Genomic DNA, 23,548 nt, shown 5'->3' with positions numbered 1-23,548 from the left:
TAAATGTTTAGGTTCAGATCTATCCCAACAAAATGCCGTTTTGAGTCAATTGGTCAAAAGTGTGACTCGATGTCTCAAAACTGTATTGTATGAGTAGTTAAGATGCTGAAACGCGATTTTATAGTAAAACATTTGTATATAGTGGCAATATATTAAAGATTTATATGTTCGATTGATAGAAGTAAATACTGTTTCTCAAAATACGAAATAAACAGATTTCATAATTTTGATCATTTTAGCTGAACATTCTTTTTACGGATTTGTTTGATTCTGATATAATACCGTTTTGAGACGATAGGCCACAGAAATAAAAAAAAATGTCTGTAGTCAAAGATATTTCTTTATATAATTAACGAGATCTTTAACAATTCTCTCTCCGACCTGTAATTTTAAAGGACCAGAATGAAACATCAAAGAATGATGGAAGGATTCTGGGTAATTTTTCCACACGCCGACCACACCCATCTTCTTTAACCTATTGTAGTACATGACCCCATCGTCACGTATGATGTCATATCCGGCTGTCATGACGTAACATCGTGACGTCATATGCAATACTTCGTCATCGGCCAGCAATGGTGAAAAATAGGGGTCGCTGAAAACGTGTTTGACTGATTCCCATACAGTTTTAGTATCTTCATTTTCTCTATATGACGTTTCTTGGCGAAACCTCAGCTTCGGCGTGCGAATGACATCCGATGGGATAAGACCGGCCATGTTTAGTTTGTGCTTGTATAGATTTTCTCGAACGCTTCGAGGGACGTGTGTATTGTTGATAAGGGATTGTATAAGCTTGGGTGTGGGAGGGATACCTCCGTAGAGGAGGTAGGCAGTATACATGAGGCGGTCGTTGATACTAGAAGACCTGAAAAGAACATGAATTAAATAGGATAGAAGAGAATAATTGTACTGCATGATGCAAAAAGCTGACCCAGGAAAAAAGTGAGTAACATTCAGTTTAAAAGAAAAAAATCCTTTATTCACCCCCAATATAACATTTTTCTTTAGGGTCCATGAGGACTGGAAACTGGACTAAACCATTTTTTTTAAATACAACACTTCATGTGACTTTTACGGACACGTACTTTCATCCATTTCCACGAGTATATTATTTATAACAAACTATACAGTGCGCTATCTTCTCACTCGTCTTTACAACACCTGTTTGCCCTCTCCATGTCAAATTTCCACGCACTGGATTTTGACATAATTTTGTGGAAATGAGTGACATTCGAATTTCAACTACCGTTTCTAGACTAATTGTTCAATGTATCAGAGAGCTGCCTTAATTTCCAGTTTATTGTATTCATTTTTTTTATCTGCCATTACTGTTGAATGAGATGCAACAGATTTGCAGGGTCCGATATTGTGTCATAAGATATTCTGCAACTTTGTTCAATTGAGAGAAAGCTCTGACCTTGGGCAGTTTTTTAGAGCCATCAGAATTTTTAAAAACTGAGTTTATCCTCATTTTTGTGGCATGACTTTATTAATGGCAATTGTGTATCCTCTTTTTTATTTTACAAGACTATACGTTTCGCTTTGAACCCTTTTCCGCATCAAAACAAACACTGAACACGAAGGACAGAGGACGAAGATATAAGTGTAGCTTCACTCCAATTTAAAAAAAAATCAAAGTGACAAAAAAGCGATCAGGCACTGATACAAGAAAAAAGTCTGAAAATATGTGTATGAAATAGTGTCAAACAAAAAAGATAGAAAATACAAGAAAAAATCATATCCTCAAAAAAAAAAAAAAACAACACACACAAAAAACCCCCCAGCTTGCCTCGAATTTCATACTTTTTCAGTCCACTCTAATACTTTTTCGGGGAGGTAGCTCACTAAATATTATAAAAAAACGATTTAAAGTTATACATTCATACGTACATGTAATGAGCATTTTCGACAGCCGATGGGGTAAGACTATCAATGGCTTGAAGAGCTGGTACAAGTATAATCTGTATGGCAATTTTGTCCTTGAACTCGAGTGCTAACGAGGCAGCCAAGTTACCACCTGTAAGGAAGATAATGATTGTTACAATGATTTGATAAAGCTTTGAACCCTTTCAAGGCGAGATTGAGTTTACAGGGTGATTCAATAAATGTGAACACCACCCCCCCCCCACTAAACATGCTCAAAGCTCTTTAAAAGAGGCCCAAAGCCAACAATAACACCTAGCATCTAGGATAAAAAGTATAGTAAAATAAAGGGAGTAAAATGCTTTTATATAAAAGATACAACACAAAGTTAACGACGTTATGGCCTTTGACTTCTTCAAGTAAACGTAGATAAGAAAAGGATATATGTTGTATTACATTTGCATTATGGTACATGTGGAAACGAGTGTAAGAAAAGAAAACGTAATAGGTAAAAACGCGGGTGTAGGTAGGTAGGTAGGTAGGTAGGTAGGTAGGTAGGTAGGTAGGTAGGTAGGTAGGTAGGTAGGTAGGTAGGTAGGTAGGTAGGTAGGTAGGTAGGTAGGTAGGTAGGTAGGTAGGTAGGTAGGTAGGTAGGTAGTTAGGTAGGTAGGTAGGTAGGTAGGTAGGTAGGTAGGTAGGTAGGTAGGTAGGTAGGTAGGTAGGTAGGTAGGTAGGTAGTTAGGTAGGTAGGTAGTTAGGTAGGTAGGTAGGGTAGGTAGGTAGGTAGGTAGGTAGGTAGGTAGGTAGGTGTGTGTGTGTGTGTATGTATGTATGTATGTATGTATGTATGTATGTATGTATGTATGTATATATATAATATATATATATATATATATGTGTGTGTGTGTGTGTGTGTGTGTGTGTGTGTGTGTGTGTGTCTAAGATAAAACATGATACTTGTAACTCACAGACATTTTCAAAAATACTTAAATGAAACTTCTTTTTTTAAGAATCTAATTTTAGTGAAATGTATCGCTTGATAATCTGACGTCATAAATTGATGATGTAAACTTGATATCATTACCCGTTATTATTTATGGGGAGGGGTAGAACAATACCAGTTTGAAGTGACAACAGGGTACAATATGGTTGAAATGAATCAATGATCATCTCACCTGCACTGTCTCCAGCTAGAGCGATTCTAGTTATGTCCAGCCCCATATCCACCCCGTGGGAGAGGATATACTTGACAACAGCAACGCAATCAGATCTCGGACCAGGGTAAGGAACTTGAGGACTTAGACGGTAGCTTGGAGACAATATAAAGAAATCATTTAAAAACATTCTAACACGTACACGAGACAAATGTCTATATTTTGAAAGAATCACGATTGATAACGCTTTATCAATTCTATTATCAGTCGTCATTGAATCAACGTTTTATTTTACGTGGGACACATTTTATCAGTACGACGAAATCCGTGACTGACCTTGGCCAAACACTCGTTCAAGAAGGACAAAGAATGTTGAGCACTTTCGTAAAGCACCCCCCCCCCCAATTTGTGATTATCCGGTCATTGGGCTTAATTTTATTTCGGCAAAGATACCTATTTCCAAACAAAAATCTTGGTTTCTGATTTTTAAAAAACACGAAATCATAAAAGCTAACACTATTATATAATAAATGTTGGCAAATATTATAAACAAGAATCTATGGTTAAGATAATATAACAAACCAAAGGCAATTTTTCTTTTCTGTTTAAGAGGCAGCACACAAATAGAGAATGCTATCAATTCGACGTAACAATATTGAAATAGCCATGAAACTCCTTAAAAGAATTAATATTAGAGTGGAGCAGGCACTTATGTTGGTAACAACAAGATATGAAGTGAGTAGAAAAGTGCCAGAAGACAATAGAGACAACATAAGTGCCTGCTCCACTCACTTTTCTGAATTAAAAATTCACCCCATACACCGGAGCATACTCAATGTCTCAATCGTTTCTATGTTATATGTTTGTGATGAGAATATTGGCTATTAAGCTTAACTGCTGGTCAAAATTACTTCGCGATGGTGGCGAACGAATCGGCGATCTCAAGAAGTGGGTGAGAGAGGGATCTAGAAATGACTTTGGGTTTGAAACGAATATTTTTGTGTTCGTGGATAGCTCACACGGTAGAGCCACGCTCTCACCTGCCAGGCGGAGTTGTCGTACCAATAAGGTCGCAGGTTCAAACCCACCACCGCCGCGAAAAAAATTTTTTATTCTCTATTGTCTTCTGGCACTTTTCTACTCACTTCATATCTTGTTGTTACCAACATAAGTGCCTGCTCCACTCACTTTTCTGAATTAAAAATTCACCCATACACCGGAGCATACTCAATGTCTCAATCGTTTCTATGTTATATGTTTGTGATGAGAATATTGGCTATTAAGCTTAACTGCTGGTCAAAATTACTTCGCGATGGTGGCGAACGAATCGGCGATCTCAAGAAGTGGGTGAGAGAGGGATCTAGAAATGACTTTGGGTTTGAAACGAATATTTTTGTGTTCGTGGATAGCTCACACGGTAGAGCCACGCTCTCACCTGCCAGGCGGAGTTGTCGTACCAATAAGGTCGCAGGTTCAAACCCCACCACCGCCGCGAAAAATTTTTTTTATTCTCTATTGTCTTCTGGCACTTTTCTACTCACTTCATATCTTGTTGTTACCAACATAAGTGCCTGCTCCACTCACTTTTCTGAATTAAAAATTCACCCCATACACCGGAGCATACTCAATGTCTCAATCGTTTCTATGTTATATGTTTGTGATGAGAATATTGGCTATTAAGCTTAACTGCTGGTCAAAATTACTTCGCGATGGTGGCGAACGAATCGGCGATCTCAAGAAGTGGGTGAGAGAGGGATCTAGAAATGACTTTGGGTTTGAAACGAATATTTTTGTGTTCGTGGATAGCTCACACGGTAGAGCCACGCTCTCACCTGCCAGGCGGAGTTGTCGTACCAATAAGGTCGCAGGTTCAAACCCCACCACCGCCGCGAAAAAATTTTTTTATTCTCTATTGTCTTCTGGCACTTTTCTACTCACTTCATATCTTGTTGTTACCAACATAAGTGCCTGCTCCACTCACTTTTCTGAATTAAAAATTCAACCTTGAACGTTATAGTCTGATATATTTTAATGAGAACTAATCATAAAAATGGGTGTCTAAAAACAATAACAATGAGATGAGTGACGTCAATTTGGCTCCTTCTATAAATATCCAAGAACTTTACTCACTCCATCCGCTCTCTCCTCCTTCAATACATATGAATCTATTCTCTCATCACTTTTTTGTGCGGCTATGCATGTGATCTTGTGAAATGACACTCGCCTTTGGATCGGACGGTACTGGATTCGAGTCCCGCTCTGAGTGGCGCATAATTGAGTCCTTGGAAAAGGCTCTTTACTCGCATTCTCTCACCTTGTTCACTGTTAAAATGAGTACCTCGCTGTTTACAGCGTCGTCTCTGTCGGGAAACAATTGCAATCTCGCTTAATAGTCATGTCTCGTCTAACATGTTTTTATTTTGGCCAAAGACCCTTATAAAGTGATTTGAGAACCTTTATTGAATATAGCGGTATATATAGCGCAAGTAAATTTTTCTCTCTTTCTCTTTCTCTCTCTCTCCCTCTCTCTCTCTCTCTCTCTCTCTCTCTCTCTCTCTCTCTCTCGACATGTTAATTATTATAGCTATTGCTACATATGATGCGAATATCTTGGACGGTTATTGATGCTATGAGTTTAGGTAAAATGCTCACAACATCACCAGTCGGAAATAACGTACCGTCATACAAAACTACGAGTAACCTTGAACGTTAAAAGTCTAATTGATATAATTTAGTGAGAACTAATTACCAAAATGACTGCCTTAATACAATAACAAAGAGTGAAATGATGTCAATTTCGTTCCTTCAACAGTCGAATTGATATAATTTAGTGAGAAGTAATCACTATTGTGCGCAAGACGAAAGATAGAATAACAGACAGTAACTGAGATCGGTTCTGTCGGCCACATAGCCTCACTATTAATTAAAATTTATTTCTAATTTCACCAATTTTTGGAGTAAACACACAGTTCTTAGTATCAAACCTATTGTAAATTTGACGCTGATCACGAATCCGACGTGAAAACAGCGAAAATCCGAAAAAAATTGTCCACTTTTTTATACTGCCACGCCCCCGATCGCCGATCGCCTCAAAAAAATATCTCCCCTTATGTGGGCAAAAATCATCTGCGATAAACGCAGGGATCGGGTCACGGCGATAGGTCATCCGTACCGCTATCAGCGGATGTCGGCGTCTATGGGGGGCTTTATGTATGTATTAGCTTCAGGACGGGCAAGTACGGAATCTGCCCACCCTTCCTTTAAACGTATTTATTTAGAATTCAACTCTCTTTTCTCAGAAGAGTATTTCTCGTATACTAATTCAAGTGTTGAGAAAACCAAAATGGTGGTTGTATTTTATATATTTATTTAGTCTTGACTTTTGAATAAAAGTGTTTTGTTTTATTAGAGGAAATACAATAGAAAATTACATTGTTTTGCAAAAATATTTAGTCTGGCAATAAAAATACAGCGGTAATTACTTTAAGAATTTGGAAAAAAAAAAAGAACTAACAAATTAATTTGTTAAAGAAAACCAAAACAAAAAAAAAAAATAAAAAATAAATAAGAAAACAATTTAAATAAATGAGTTTTGAGAAGCACTAGGGAAAACGAGAAAAAAAAAGAAAGAATTTAAATGGATAAACAAATATATAAAAACAACACAAGTTAATACTAAATTGATATATTAGTAAATTAATAAATTAAATTCAATACTGAAACCTTCCCAATGTCATTACATCAATGGTACCAGCACAAGTAAGGCAATAAATAAGAAAAAGTACGTTTGCCAAAATCTCTATTTAGTGTTCACTGGTTTATAAGGTGGGCTCATTTGAATTAGCCCGACCTAGTACTTGAGGGGCCAGACAGCAAAATCGGAGTTCACTGTCAGGCGACAAGACGATGAGATGACGATGTGGGCGGAGTGGAGTGGTTTGAGGGGGGGGGGGGGGGGGGGGGGTTGCTAAAAAGAATAGGGGCGTATCCTGGTTTATGTATTACGGGGTGCATGGTGATTCTAAATCTATCAAAAATACACACAAATTGATTTCAATATGAAGTATCAAGTTTAAGTACTAACTTTTGAAATTATCTAATTTAAATTAGATTATTTCGGACCTGGTAATACAGCATATGACTTGAAAAAACAGGCTGGTATTTGCCCACCCTGCCCATTATTACCAGCCGTCCCTGGAGAGAGAGAGAGAGAGAGAGAGAGAGAGAGAGAGAGAGAGAGAGAGAGAGAGAGAGAGAGGAAGAGAGAGTTGACTGAGAGGGAGGGAGAGGGAGAGATGAAAACTGTATAAATCCAGCATAAGATAAGGGGAGGGGGGGGGGGGGGGGGGGGTTATTTAAGAATACCAGACGGCAATCTAATAAATATATCATAATTCGTGTTTACTTGAAGAAGGCCAAAGTCGAAGTGTCGTTTGTTTTGTGTTGTTCCCTTATATACGAGTCTCATTTACTCACTTTATCTTTATCCACATCTTATTGGCTCATTTAGGCACCTCTAGTTTTTGTTGTAATTTCAACCTAATCTGATATTCTCGACTATGAATGCAATGTCCAGTATCTACATAAATAATCCCAATAAATTTCCAATTTGAGGCGGGGAATTACACATTATCTTTGTTTTGTTTGTTTTTAAGGGTTTTACGGCGCTTGCAACACATTTAGGTTATATCAGCGGCCGTAAAAAGGATGAAAATTGGATAGTAAAAAAATCCTAGATGTACGATTAAACGCACTTGAGGAAAAGTAAGAAAAAGGGGATTGGTTCAAATAGGGAACAGCTGTGGATTCCAAGAGCACACTATCAGTGTACTTAGTTTGAGATTACCTAAATGTCTCACCCTGACACCAGCATAAGATCCCACTAAGAGGATTACACTCAAATGTTTAAAAATCATGTTTAAAAAAAATAACAGTACATAACAGAGAGATGATTTAGAAGAGAAAAAATGTCATCTCCCAAAACAATAACTAAACATTTGACTGTTCCCTCCCAGCCAAGGACTCCGGCCAGGGTCAGGACAAAACCAAGTAATCTCATTCCAAGACAAAGACAGAAAGCAAATTCAGTTATAAGGGGATATAAGTCACATTAAGTACCTCCCCTGCCCATTACGGGAGGTCGGGAATCATACATTATCTTTGAACACTAATCTACAACTTACTCAATAGAAATGACAACCACTCCAGCATCCAAGGCAAGCTTGCTTGTCAAGGGCTCATAGGCGTCTGTTGAAAGGAAGGAATTCACGATTAAGATTAGATGATCAATGACCGTGGCCTGTCATAAAATTGCCCAAAATTATAATACTCAATATGTGGCCCATCGTCTCAAAACGGTATAATGTCAGGGTATATCGAATGTCAGACATGATCATTTTGACAATGATCAGAAAAATGACGTTTTACTGTTTCGCCCTTTGAGAAATTATAGTTCTTTTTTGTAGAACTATTTTTTTAATTCGAGTATTTTTATAAAGTAATATTTGCTAAATGTGCTCAAAGCGCTTTACAAAGGGTCACTAGCCAGCAGCAACCTTTAAACTGTAAGTAGAAACTTGATTCCTGATAGGCGATATTACATTTTTTCGGACAGAGACAACGCTGTTAACGGCCAGGTACTCATTTTACACATAAGTACTCTTAGAGAATGTGAGTAAAGAGTCTTTTTCCAAGGACTCAACTATGCGCCGCACAGAGCGGGACTCGAACCCTAGACCTTCCGGTCCGACGGCTAGTATGCTATACCACTAGACCTAATTGTTACACAAATTAATTGAACCTAGTCTAATATCTTTTGGTTATAAAGTCAGTTGTCAATATCTAAATCATCCCAACAAAATATGGACTTGAGATTATAGGTCACTAAAGTAACCCACCATCTGAAAACGGTATTATGTCGGGGCGAACGGGTGCCGAAATTAAATTTTAATTTGAAATAACCAGAAAAATTAAATTTTATTTATTGTCACTTTAAGATACATTGTCCTCATAAAACAATTAAACGTAACCCAGGTTTCATATTTTTGACAACCAATTCCATAATCATCAGCTTTGAATCATTCAGATATAATGCCGTTGGACGCGGTGAGTCATATATATGAACAAAAAAAGTTCTGATAACCCAAATTGTTATTTTAAAGGTTTCCCTGTCAAAGAAAAATAAAAGCGAGAACAACATTTTCTCCATTAATAACTAAAAACTAATTCGTGCAATGAAGTTTGAGTTCTTTCATTAGATTGGAGTGAGGCTTTGGGTTCTTGTGGTATGACCTGTATGTGCCTCGTTCGACCCTAGTCTTCATTAACATATTATTATTATAGCCTGACATAGGACTTTTTATTTTGACGACATTGTTAGGTTTGCGCAGCGCCTAGAGACAGAGAGTTCTACCGTACTCTGGAAAAAAAACCATATTAAAAATCGGGCCAGAAAACTCGTCCTCCGAGTATCGATCGATTTAAATGAGCATAATTTTGGCAAAACTCTCAAACCTGGACTTCGTGAAGTCCCAGGTTTGAGAGTTTTTGCAAAGATGAGGGTCATTTACATCGATCGATATTTGAAGGACGAGTTTTCTGGCCAAATTTTCAAATTTGGCTTTTCCAGAGTACGGCAGAGTTGTCCTAATTAGTACTCAAGCAAACAAATTTTATTGATCCCATTTGTTGAACTATTGAATGTAAATCATGATTTGCTTTCTTTTGGTTGTCTGCCAAAGCGTCCAAGACCGAAGATTAGGAGGCGATCGGCAATAAGTCCAAGTTCTCACAAAACCATGATAGGACAGCCAAATTAAGTTAGAAAGACTTTCCACAATGATATTTTTATAAAATAGACTTCTTTTAAGATTGTAAGATCGACTCACCTACAGATAACATTATCCACCCTCCACCATGCATGTATACCACCACAGGCCTCTTCTTGTCCTTAATTGTAGATGTTGGCTCGTAGATTTTGACCCTCACTCCTTCTATTCTCTTGTCGGAGACCTGGTATGGGGAAAATTGACCTGTATAAATACCCGTTATAGTCACAACATATATTTTAACAATAAAACATAATTTTTGCTTCTATAGTTATTGGTAAGAGTCTTCTGACCAAAATGTGATCAACCGCGTCAATGTAGTCAATAATATAATATAAATAAATCACACGAAGAGAATTGCGTTTGACGTAATCAATATAATCAGAAATAGGAATTATAAGTTTTTAGCAGTTTAAGATGGTATTGACAGAATTAATCAAGCTTGATTAAGATTTAAATTAAATTCATTTTTAATGTCAGGACCATCCCGACATTGATGATTGGTCGCAAAAAATAAAAAGGTGTCTTAACAGTGTGTGTCAATATGTGAGGTGATATGATAAAACCCACAGAGAATAAAAGTGCAAAATTGTAATCTGCATAATTGTAGTTTTTTTCACCCCTACCTATTCAGTTTACACCCAACTACACTTTCACGAAATGATTTTACAATTTAAAGTTTATATATATTTAGATTAAATTTTTTCCCGAGCTCCATCGATGTAGTGTGTCTTTTTCTTTAAAAGCGATTTTCTCCATTAAACTTTTTTCACCCCTCCCTTCAAATGTGTATAACTTGGGCCCAAAATAAGATAATTACAAAATTGAAACTGCATATTGTTGAGAAATATGTAATAATATGAGATTCGAATTTATATCCGACCGTTTTTTCCAGATCACTTCTAATATAGTTTGGGGGGGGGGGGGGGGGGGGGGTCGATAAGATTCTTTCTGGTTATGAGGCGATTGCTCTACCAAGTGAGATCGGAATCTCTCGATGATTGAGATGATAAGTGACGACTATGGATGTAAACTTTAGTCCCATTTTTGTAAACTTTGCCTTTGGTTTTACATTAAATCATTCCACGCGCCTATGGTGTTACTATCTTTAGGCAGTGAAGATAATAATAATTGTAGTCAATTATAAGAAATTAGAATGATAGTAATATATATATATATATATGTAATATATATGGCGTGTAATGATGATTGGAATTGTATGAAATAGAAAATGGGCCCAGTAATATCAGATGTGGCAATAAAATTTAATTTTTTAGAATAAAATGCCAAAAAATTGGTAAGTAAAGAAATTTTATATAAAAGCTCGCTCATTTTAGAGGAAACAAGAATATACTATGCATGTAAATTTAGTACATGCAATGGACAACAGTATATGGATGACGTAGTTACCTTGAGATCATCTTTGGAGTAAGTCCAGAAAGGCGAGCCGGTGACTTGCATTAAGATCCCCTTTGAGGCAAAAGAACGGTCAAATGATGATAGGGGTTCGGTCAGACCTAGGAACACGGCAGTGCTCATCTGATGAAAAACAGATTAATCCATTTCAGAAACATTAATAGTGTGATATCAGTTTTTCTTTTCATCTCATTTGTCATTTGAAACTTACAGGCAAGACATATTGAATTTTTCCTTTTTCTTTTGAAGCAAAACAACAGAGAAGGGAGCGTGACAAAGTTACCATATTTTGAAAAAGCCTAAACGACCAAGAGAAATTACCCCCCGATGATATTCAAGAAAATAGGAGGCAACCATCCAAGTTTATGTTTCCCCACTCAAGAGTGGATGTTCATTTAACTGGTTCATACAATCGACATTGAGATACTGGAATCACGATCTTCAATGAACGAAAAATGGTGTGGTCTTTTGGAATCTTCAAAATTGAAGTTATAGACTTAAAAGGAAGATGAGGAAGAAAAGTGAAATTGATATCATTTTTTATTCAAGAGACTGATATATTTATCCCAAAGAGATGTTGAATGAGCTTCTTTTTGCGTTCCATTGAAGATCATAAATTCCTCTTTACGTCCAGATAGTTACCATGTTAAATTTGTGAATAAAATTATACATTGCTTCTTTCCTTTCTAGAATAATGGCCGCGATCTTACGTTCACTAGAAAAAAAATATTCGATGTGGATCTTCCAATTTGTATCTAGACTTATCTATCTATTTATTTCAGATTCTTGCACTCTTCTTGCTTTCAGGAATTCCTTAAGTGTTCTCAATCGTGTTGCGCCAGCTTTGATGTTCCAGGTTGGGAAAAAATAGTACAGATTCCAAAAGCACAAGTGCAAGAAATGTTTAATAATACGCTCTTAATCGATTCTAATGTCGTAAGTTCAGATTGAAAGAATTCTTTTAAGAATATTTCAAAGAAATACCACTTATCAATAATTTGGTTAAATCTAATACTTGACGCTGATGTCTCAAATGAAAAAAATATCTTACTTACCGCCATTTTATAAAATCGCATTGCCGAATCGATAAATTTGACCTTCCATTGTTCAGGTATTGTTTCAGGCACCCTTGCATTGTTGACCCAGGCTACAAACACTGCCGTTGTAACCACAAATACAATGATCGCAATAGGTACCAAGCTTCGAGCCATATTGTACGGGATTCTTTATTGTCTATTTCCTATAATAGGTGATGGATTGCTGAAAGGAATGAAAACAGTTATACAATAATTCAAACTGCCCTTTTTTATTGCCTGTTCCATCTGTAACTAAAATTATATAACCAATCACATCAATATGGTATTATGTCGGGGTGAACCAGATTCCTAAAAGTCAATTTAAATTCAAAACATGACCCATCCCTTCAAAATAGTATTTTATTTGGGTGAACCAGATCTATGAATGTAACTTGAAAATTAAATAAAAGATAAAATGATCTGATAGCCAATATGACATTTTAGTTTATCGCTCTTTGGAAAAGTATGTTATTTCTCCTCAATATAACAAATTTGCTAACCAGTATCTTACTAAATCATCCCGACATAATACCGCTCTGAGACAGTGGATCACAAATGGTCAAAATATGAAATCGTTATTCTTATTCACACATTAAGAGACTGTATTCATTCTCCTCAATAAACCGTATAAAAATGTAACGTGTATCGTCTGATTGGTGAAGTTGTGGGTATTTTACTTATACGCATAGCATCAATAGAGGATATCTGACTGCGGTTCTTTAAACGTCAACGTATTTCCTGTTGACGTACTGTAAAAACTATCATTTCCATGGGTTTTGTTCCATTTTCAATGCACACTTTCTGAGTCATATAATTAAATCCATCTAAAAGGATAATAAAATAAAGGGAGTAAAAATGACTCTTATAAAAGATACAAAACAAAGTAAACGACGTTTCGGCTTTGGGCCTTCTTCAGGTAAAAAAGAAAAGGAAATATGCTATAGTACATTATTAAAACATAGGTAAATGTGTGCGTGTTTGTATGTGTGTGTGTGTGGGTGGGTGGATGCGTGCAAGAGAGGGAGAGAGAGAGAGATAAAGAGAGAGAGAGAGAGAGAGAGAGAGAGGGGAAGAAAGAGAGAGAGAAAGAGGGAGAGAGAGAGAGAGAGTGAGAGAGAGAGACAGAGAATAATGTGGAGAACGGGAGAGGAAGAGTGCGTTTCAAAGTTATATTTAAAATAAAGAAAAAAGATAAACTAAAAAAACAAAACTAGGTTGACCCAGCTGGGTAAAAGAGATAGTTAAATAGGTAAAAAATATAATCAAAATAACGTAAACTTAGCTTTTGAATTGTTGCAGAGAATGCATTACTTTGTTTTGTGTCTTTTATAAGAGTAATTTTACTCCCTTTTTAACAATACATTTTATCGACTGTTTTAGGCACCTGCTAGCTTTTGGTATAAATCCAGCTATCTACAGCTCTCTTTTTTCTAATTAGAGAAATTCGCCATAGAACCCGATTGATGTCATAGGCTTAGACGTCTAGTTAGAAAACGAGTAACATCCGTCAGTCGGATATAACAAACCAATATCCAAAAAAAAAAAATGTATAACCTTAACGTATAGTCTATTTACTACAATTAAGTGAAAACTGCCCATAAAATAGCTTGCTAAAAGCATGAACAAAGAAGTCAGCGATGTCAATGTCGGTCTATCTAAAGGGAAGAAAAGGCGTGACATCAAGCCCTCTACTCTTTTGGTTCCTAAATCCTTAGGAGAGTGATTGTAACCAGTACTTCGGAGTACTAATAATGAATAGGTTACGTAAAGTTGGCAGAACTATTTTGGTAACATGATATATCGGCTGATTCTAAGGAATACGGGACTAAAAGAGCGAAGATGGATTATCTCTGTAGATAGTATGCGCTTGGCTAAGAAGCTCATAACATTGCCATCCGGAAGTATAACGGACCAACACACAAAACTGTGTGCATCCATGAACGTTTATAGTCGGGTTAATACAGTTCAGTGAGCATTACTCCTAAACGCGGATGGCAAAAAACAATAACAAAGACACGAGTGACGTCATCTTCGAACTATCTATTGACAACCAACATCAATATATTTAGTGTAGAAAATAAGATACCTTCACTCAATGTATGAACCCAGTACTCCCTCCGTGAGAGTGGATTTACACTTCAAATGAATTAGGAACCAGTTTTATGAAATCACATTATTCTTCCCTTATCTTTACTACATTACAAGACATTGGGTATGTATATTATAATTAACACAATTTGACCCATGCAGGACATAATACAATACTTATAATAAGATAACCCACTAAGGTCAATGGTCGATATCGTGTAATGTTATCAAAGTTCATGAACGGTTATATAGTACAAGGAGAAATCATCAAATAATAATAATGATGATGATGATGATGATGATGATGATGATGATGATGATGATGATGATGATGATGATGATGAATAATAATAATAATAATAATAATAATAATAATAATAATAATAATAATAATGATGATGATGATGATGATGACGACGACGACGACGACGACAACGATGATGATGATGATGATGATGGTGATGATAATAATTACTATAGTGCCCCTTTCCACCAAAAGTTCTCGGATGTTCTTATACATATATGCATTTGCGATCATTTATATCATTCAATAAAATCAATAAAATCACTCACAGGAAACTGAAAAGAAGAACTCTGACTTCAGAAAGGCTTTAAAGGGGACTTTTACGGTGACTGGTGTCTGCTTAAACAACATTCCACACAGAGGGAGCATAATGTGCGAAAGCACATCGTGAAACATTCGACTTGGAATCAAACGGTTCAAGTACAGGGAAGTAGATGAGCGGAGAAAGCGATTCAAATTGTAGATAGAAAGAAGAGTTGACAAGTAGTTGGGAGCAGTGCCATGGATGCACCTAAAACAGTTACAGGCAAGTTTGTAAGCAATCGTTGGTCTCTGCTGAAACAAAATACTGCAACACATTTCCAAGCCAAAAGTCCAGTGGAATGTAATGATATTGCACGTTAAACTTACAGTAATCATTTTGTTTGCTACCCTTTGGTTTGGATGCTAGTCTATTGCAAATTATTTTACGATAGGCCTAACAAATTCAGTTACCCAATGTTGGGTGAGCAGTGTAGTAAGGGGATTGGTAGGGGGGGGGGGGGGGGGGGGGTCAGGAATTTTTTTCTTGACTGTACTTGAAATTGATACTTGTCCCTTATCGTATGAAACGAATGTTCGCAAAAATGTGTCCCATCGACAAATAGTATTATGTTGGGAAAAATGTAGATGCGGAGAAAATTTAATTTATAGGCATTAGTATGGAATTTGGGTTTAGTTTATGTATTTTAACTAGGACATTAATCATAGTTCTTGAAGTAACAGAAACGAATATTTCACATATCTCGTCAATTTTGTTATGCAATCATTTTTGCTTATCATGCAGCTTAACACCAACTATAATACCGGTCTATGACGGTGGACCACAAATTAATAAGCTTACTGCGATCTCCAAGGTGATGTAATAGATGGTGAAAAGTACGATATTATGTCGAGATAAACCATTTGCGAAAAAGTTACTTAATACTAAAAAGGCTACAGATGTGAGATTTTAGGGGATTTTTTTCACAGTGAGAAACTGCGTCTATTGTCTTTTGTAAAATAGACCAAATTGATTCAAGTTGAATTCATTTGATTACAAAACCAATTTTAGCATCTGAATCACCTTGGCATGATACCGTTGAGAGTCAGCAAGTCACAACTTTTAATATTATATCCTCCATTCTACTTGTCTAATCTAAAATGTCTTGACGACGAAGGCATGCAAATACTAGCTGATATGTATAATAAGATATTTAGGACAAAACAAGTTCTCAATCTTGGAAGTAGAACACTCATTCTGCTAAACAAACCAAATAAAAAGAAAGGCCCTTTAGAAAATGTGCGACCAATCGTTTTATCACCCACGCTAAGAAAAGTTTTTTAAAGCACAATCATGCTCAACATGACAGAATTAGAGAAAAGGTAGATCGGGTTAAGAAGAGATAGAAGCACTGCATACATAGTATGGGCCCATCGATGGCTGAAAGCCAGAACGGAGAAGTATAAGGAAGAATTTACCATACTTGGAATCGATATGTAGAACCAAATTGTTGTCAATCCTTGACTCATTCTTGAACAAAGATCACGTGAAACTCATACGATACATATTATCAAATACTACATTACAATTTGAATCCGGCAGAGAATTAACAACAATATCAACCTGGATCGGATCCCGTCAAGGAGACAGCTTAAGTCCAATTCTATTCACTATATACCTCGAATCGGCCATGAAAGATCGAAGACGAAAATTACCACCAATAAAGAAGATCACTCGTGAATTGATATACGCAGATGATACAGACCTAATCTTTGAATCAGAACATTAAGAGAAAATATGCATGCTAATATCAACCAGCCTAGAAGCATGGAATCTGAAAGTGAATCAATCCAAAACAGAATATACAAAAATCAACAGAAATTTGAATGAATGGAAAAGTGTTCGTAAACTAGGCAATTTGATCAACGAAAATGAAGACATCAGAAAACGAAATCAGCTGGCCACCAATACATTCAACCAACTCCAAAATTTATGGAATAAAAATAACATCATCAGTGAGAATAAACGAATACAGATTTACGAGGCACTGATTATTCCGATATTGACATATAATTGTGGAACCTGGGGCCTCACAAAAAAAAAAAAAAAGAACTTATAAAGTCTCGATTCACACCACCGCAAACAATTACGTCGCGTAATCGGATCTATTGGCCAGAGACAATAACAAATACTGATCTCTATGAAAAAACCTGGGCCTGAGTACAATAATAAAAGAACAACAATGGAGGCTATTTGATCACATCTTACGTCGAGAAGATAACATCCCAGCCCAAACTGCAATGACAGAATATTTCCTTCATGGCAACAAATATGTAGGGAGACCACCAACATCAATAGTAACTACCCTGAACCAGGATCTCTCTACATTTCAGAAATTTCTGGATTCGGAAGATCTTAGCCTCAAAACTCTGGCCCAGGACCGTGACCAATGGAAACAATTAACAACATGGGTGGAGAGAGCAGCTATACTCATCGACCATGACTGAATCACACATAATTCTCAACAAGCATCATTCAGACTGCGAAGCTCTACGAAGCTTACTACTACTACTACTTGTCTGATATTTATATTCACCATCCTCATTTTTAATGATTAAACTTTTATTTTGGTCATTAAAGGAGCATCTATTCCTATTCAAATGATACGCGTATGTATAATGATTCGTTATAATTTTTGGATCGGTATGACACATGGCTTGCTTGCTCTGTTCGATCTGGTGGAAGCGAAGACACTGCGAGTTCCTGTATCAGAGACGACATTGCTTATCGTCTTTTTATGACGTCGATACAAGTAATAAGGAACAATAGTGTGAAATCAAATTACTGGTTCCAATCTCATTGGAAGTGTAAAACCAGTCCCCGGAGGAATGGATACATACCTTGTGCAACCCCTTCTATCTTATGGTTCAATAATATGTAACCTATTCATTGCTAGTCCTCCGAAGGACTGGTTGGTTACACACTTCCAATGAGTTTTGAACCGGAAGAGAGGAAGGTGTGACATCGTGACTTTTCTGCCCATCCAATACGACGACAATTAAAGATGTGTAAATTAGATTTTATTGCCACACTTGATTACGCTGTTTAGCATTGACTAACGGGCGACTCTTAACTCTCTTCTATCCGATTGAAGTCAAGCCTGACATAAGTGTAGATTATGAGGTCAGTATTCTACAATAGATACTTCTAAAACAAGATTGTTTACTAGCCACTTCAACTTCGAATAATCAAATATATTATGTGAGAAAATTCCAAGTGGTTGGACAAATCTTTGAAAAAGCTTTGATTGGCGATATCAATATTTTTAATGAAGTAGAGAAAATCATTAAAGCAACAATCAAAGAAGATAATAAAATGGAAGATAGAATAAGGAATTCGAATGCTGCTGAGGCCAAGAAAATGATCCGTCAAAGGGGTGGTATTGAAGGCAAGAAAGGTTCCAATCTACAGAATAACACTCCAGATGTAAACGAGCCTAATGATTTCTATTGCAGATTTAACACCTGTTCTACAACCAACAACAATCACATGGAATCAAACAACGAAGAAGAACCAATACAATATATATGAAGAAGTCCAGAACTTATATAAGCACTGCAAACCAAAGATTTCTGGAAATATTCTTTCGAACGGTTTCGAACAGCTTGCTGTTCCCTATATAACAATTTTTCAGCGATCTGTCTATAAATAAATTGTCCCAATTCTGTGTAAAACTTCAATTATCATACCAGTGCCTAAAAAACATCATCCAACAGAATCGAATGATTACCGTTCTGTCGCATTAACATCAATCGTGGACCACAACATATTATGCCATAAGCTTTGACAATATGGGATAAATGGAAAAATCAACAGATGGATTGACAACTTCCTGAAAAGCCGTACACAATCAGTGATTATTGACGGTGAATCATCCAAGTCTGTCCCATATGAATCTGGTGTTCCTCAAGGCTCAGTCCTTGATCCTGCTCTTTTCTTTTTTTTTATATTAACGACCTGGCAGATACTCTTGTATCTAAAGCAAGCTCGTTGTGTTATTGGGCACGATAAAAAATAACTCGTTTAATAAATACAAAGAGATGAAAGAATCGTATATTGGACATTGCAACTAATTGAAAGTCCATAATGGCTAAAACATTAAGTTATAGATAGTTCCAAGTTGACGTAACTCTGGTCTTTGTTATTGTTTTTTGCCATCCGCGTTTATGAGTAATGCTCACTGAACTGTATTAACCCCACTATAAACGTTCATATGGATTCACACAGTTTTGTGTGTTGGATCGTTATACTTCTGGATGGCAATGTTATGAGCTTCTTAGCCAAGCGCATACTATCTATAGATAGTTCGAAGATGACGTCTCTGGGTCCTTTGTTATTGTTTTTTGCCATCCGCGTTTATGAGTAATGTTCACTGAACTGTATTAACCCGAATATAAACGTTCATGGATACACACAGTTTTGTGTGTTGGTCCGTTATACTTCCGGAAGGCAATGTTATGAGCTTCTTAGCCAAGCGCATACAATCTATATAATAAAGTGCTGTGAAACTACGGAAGTCCTCCGCATACCAGTTGCGCGATCACGCGCTGAAATTATCCAACTTGAATAGTAAATCCACAATATAGATAGTACGCGCTTGGCCAAGAAGCTCATAACATTGCCATCCGGGAGTATAACGGACCAACACACAAAACTGTATGTAACCATGAATGTTTATAATCTGATTAATACGGTTTAGTGAGAATTACTCATAAACGCGGATGGCAAAAAACAATAACAACGACCTGAGAGACGTCAACTTCGAACTATCTATAAGTTTTCGTTAATCCCAAAGCAATATTGCATTTGGATCGTGGATTCACTAAGTGTGTTTTGTATTAAAAACAACACTGTGAATAGCACGGTTTGATTTTATAAGTCAAAATACGATCTTATCAACTTATAGATAGTATGCGCTTGGCAAAGAATCTCATAACATTGCCATCCGGAAGTATAACGGACCAACACACAAAACTGTGTGTATCCATGAGCGTTTGTAGTCGGGTTAATACAGTTCAGTGAGCATTACTCATAAACGCGGATGGCAAAAAAACAATTAACAAAGACCAAAGTGGCGTCATCTTCGAACTATCTATACAACATGGCTAGGTGAGTTGTTTTCATTCTCTCAGACAACACAATGGCAGAAAAATTGGGCTAGAAACTCATTGGAACTGACTGTAAAAAACGTGTAAAAAGCGTTAGTAAAATTTAAAACACATCAATGTGAACAGAATATTGAATAGAATATAGATAGAATGCGCTTGGCCAATCACAACATTGCCATCCGGAAGCATAACGGACCAACACACAAACTCTGTGTAACCATGAACTTTTATAGTCTGGTTAATACAGTTTAGTGAGAACAACTCACAAACGCGGATGGCAAAAACAATAACAAAGGCCTGAGTGACGTCATCTTCGAACTATCTATACAATACAGAAATACAATATTGAACAGAACTTTTAGAACACATAAAACCTCTACAACTTTACAAGCTTTGATGCTCCTGTGTGTGTGTGTGTGTGTGTGTTTGTGTGTCTGTGTGTGTACGTGAGTGTGTAGGGGTGTGTGGAGGTGTGCATGTGAGTAAGAGAGAGTATGTTTGGGTTTCGAAACTGTTATGAAACGCCATCTTCATTTATATATTATATCATTTATCATTTTGATGTTTATATATTATGTATTTTTGTCTATCTATGTATTGTATTTTTTATTTCAAACATGGTAAACCAAATGACAAATTCCCATTTTGTTTTGGACAATAACGATTATATTATTATTATTATTATTATTATTATTATTATTATTATTATTATTATTATTATTATTATTATTATTATTATTATTATTATTACCATTATTATTATCTATACAATATCTCAATTTCAATGTAATGGAGGGGGGGGGGGGCGGTCGATGTAAAGGATGACTTATGCCATCAATCAATTTTTAGAGCATATGTGTCTCACCGTTTGAATTACATATTATGTTAAGGAGACACAAACATTTTAACATAATTATTTGAAAGTCTCAATTATGGAATTTTATCTGAATCGAGATACGTTAAAATGGGAACAAGGAATGTTGTTTTTCAAACTACTTAAGTCCAAAGTTTTGTTTTTAACAAGAAAAGGTAAAATGAAAAGACATAGGATGGAAACAGTATAAACAATGGACCATTCTGGTACAAACACTTCGTGAGCAAAAGAATAAACACAGGAATGCTGAAAACAAATTAAACTAAATGTAGTGAGAATTGGTGGTAAGAGTATGGAGTTTCAATCCAAAACCATTCCGTTATTACCATTTGTTAGTCATTTTTACGATCCTAGGCATAAGGCAGCTACCACTGCTCTCACTTTAAGTTTAAGTTTTCTCACTTTAACCGTTCTCACGTTAATTTCAATTTTCGGAACTTAGTTCACCCTGACATAACACTGTTATAAGAAGACGGATCATATATTATGACTGACACGCAAACACACAAAGTTTAATGCCACGACATGTAAGGGCCTCCTTTTCTTGCAGAACTACTAGTAATGAATAGGCGGGTGGGTACAATATTCAGATTTGGCAGAAAGCATTTTTTTGATAAGAAGAGTTCCATATTAAAAGTGCGGCAAGAAATAAATTATTTTGTACCTCCATTTAATGCAAGATAATCCGAATGAATACTGAGACTAAAAACAACACACAATCTCGGCACACATTTATCTAACACATTCACACACAAACACACACACACACACACACACACACACACACACACATAAGCCTACACACTAGGATAGTAGCCCAACAAGTCCAACTACACGAATAACACACATTGGGGAATCTTGCGTAACGATGTATTATCATACCTTTATGGTACTCGATGTCAATGAAAAGGTATCAAATTGACTAAATCATCCGTCAAAGTGGGAAACTCGTCAGTCATTAACCATGAGATTGTTGGATTTAAAGGTTAATAAAATAAAAGTAGTCATTCAAAGCCGTTAGGTCCATGGAGCCGGAGTTTATCCCGGCTTCTATAGCGTGAAACAAACAGTAGCAATTGCATGCTATCCTTTTGATAGATCGCTGGTCTGTAGCAAAGTTGTTTTTTTTTTCCGCCAGATCTAACAAACTACCCAATCGTTATTTGGGGGTGAGGGTCAGAAAGAAAATCTCAACTTGAGCTTTTTATATAGCGCTATATCCACTTAATGTGCTCAAAGCGCTTTACAAGGGGTCCCTTACCAACAGCAACATTCAACATGTAGAACGTGACATGACGCTTGTCAGCCGATATTACATTTTTTTACGGACAGAGACAACGCTTTTAACGGTCAGGTTTTACACCTGAGTACGTTGAGAGAATGTGAGTAAAGAGCCTTATCCAAGGACTCAACTATGCGCCGAGCAACGCTCGAACTCAGGACCGTCCGATCCGAAATCGAGTGTCATACCATTAGACCACATAGCCGCACTGTACCAGGATCGACCTCGGTCCCTTTGAGCGTGATTATTTTGCTTCATTTTACGATCCTGGTTCTTTAGTGGCATAAAATATCTAGTGAGCTTTTATACAGCCAATAGGAAAACTAAACAATTTGTTGCTGCAGAGCCACGCTGTCACCGGCCAGCAACTCATTCTATAGATCTACACCTGAGTGCGGTGAAAGATTGTGAGTAAAGAGTCTTTTCAAGTACTCAACTTTGTCGCCCGTAGCAAAATTTGAACCAGGGATTTACCATTCTAAACCACAAACTCGGACAACTTCAACCCAAAGCAATGCAATGGGGTTCCGGTTAGGGAGCTTAGACGAGGGGGCTTGCTCAAGGCCAAACAGCATGTCGGTAATCCAACTCCGTAACGTCACGTTACGAAGCAAAGCTCATATCGCTGTATCACATTGCCCAAGTTCCAAAGAACACACCGCCCTATACTACATATTACTATTTGACACGGTTCAACATATGGTCAATAGTATACACGAGACTGAAATACAAAGACAAGAAATTTCAGGAGTGGGAAAAGAGTTTTGATAACATACGATGCGAATTTAGGTCAGGCCAAGTCGGTAAACATCCTATAACATTAATGTTTATTTGAAATATTATAGTAACTTAAATCTTAAATTCTGCTTAGATGTTCGCAGCTTTATATCTTCAGTTGCGTGATTACTTCTCACTAGATTCTCTCTAACAGGCCTAAACGGACTTAAACTTAATAGACTTACTTTTAAGTTTACACACAGTTTAATTTATTTGTACAATTGATGCGTACGGACGGCTACGGCTATGTTTAACTACTTGACACACACAGAAGGAGCTGTTAAGTTTCTTGTCTCGGTAAAATCATTTTAGTCTCGGGTATAAACGCAATCACCATTTGAATGTTCTATAGGGACACACTGCCAAGATGACTGACGACCGTAAGTCTATGTTGAGGGTCTCTACCATTGTTGTACTTATCAATTATACATACTTACAGTTGTAATACACTGGATGCAAGATGTCCGTGTATATAAGA

General features: G+C 36.6%; 1 protein-coding gene across 3 annotated transcripts; it reads right to left on the bottom strand.

Annotated features, from left to right (window-relative positions):
• Window positions 1-180: 180 nt before the first annotated feature.
• On the bottom strand, window positions 181-21,782 carry LOC144968533 (neutral cholesterol ester hydrolase 1-like). 3 transcript variants are annotated; one of them, XM_078906994.1, is made up of 8 exons: window positions 21,676-21,782; window positions 12,316-12,520; window positions 11,255-11,383; window positions 9,905-10,028; window positions 8,201-8,264; window positions 3,039-3,172; window positions 1,891-2,017; window positions 181-865 (listed from the first exon to the last, which is right to left on the bottom strand). In XM_078906994.1, the coding sequence occupies exons 2-8, from the start codon at window positions 12,469-12,471 to the stop codon at window positions 328-330; spliced, it is 1,272 nt and encodes a 423-aa protein (XP_078763120.1). In that variant the 5' UTR covers window positions 12,472-12,520; window positions 21,676-21,782; the 3' UTR covers window positions 181-327. The 3 variants fall into 3 exon arrangements, with proteins under 3 accessions (XP_078763120.1, XP_078763121.1, XP_078763122.1); XM_078906995.1 differs by lacking the exon at window positions 21,676-21,782 and adding an exon at window positions 21,338-21,433; XM_078906996.1 differs by lacking the exon at window positions 21,676-21,782 and adding an exon at window positions 14,423-14,498.
• Window positions 21,783-23,548: the final 1,766 nt, after the last annotated feature.

This window comes from Berghia stephanieae, chromosome 3 (assembly GCF_034508935.2).
Source record: "Berghia stephanieae isolate SIO BIC M18660-M18661 chromosome 3, UCSD_Bste_1.3, whole genome shotgun sequence".
Classification (NCBI taxonomy): domain Eukaryota; kingdom Metazoa; phylum Mollusca; class Gastropoda; order Nudibranchia; family Aeolidiidae; genus Berghia; species Berghia stephanieae.
This window is presented reverse-complemented; position numbering and strand designations above follow the sequence as displayed.

What these genes read in the sequence shown, in the direction of transcription:
- LOC144968533 (XM_078906994.1), bottom strand. Translation starts at nt 12,471, where the DNA reads ATGGCTCGAAGCTTGGTACCTATTGCGATCATTGTATTTGTGGTTACA. An exon ending in GTGGTTGTCATTTCTATTGA is followed by an intron (nt 3,173 to 8,200) that starts GTAAGTTGTAGA and finishes ATTGTCTCCAAG; the next exon opens with CTACCGTCTAAGTCCTCAAG. An exon ending in TCTAGCTGGAGACAGTGCAG is followed by an intron (nt 2,018 to 3,038) that starts GTGAGATGATCA and finishes TCTTCCTTACAG; the next exon opens with GTGGTAACTTGGCTGCCTCG.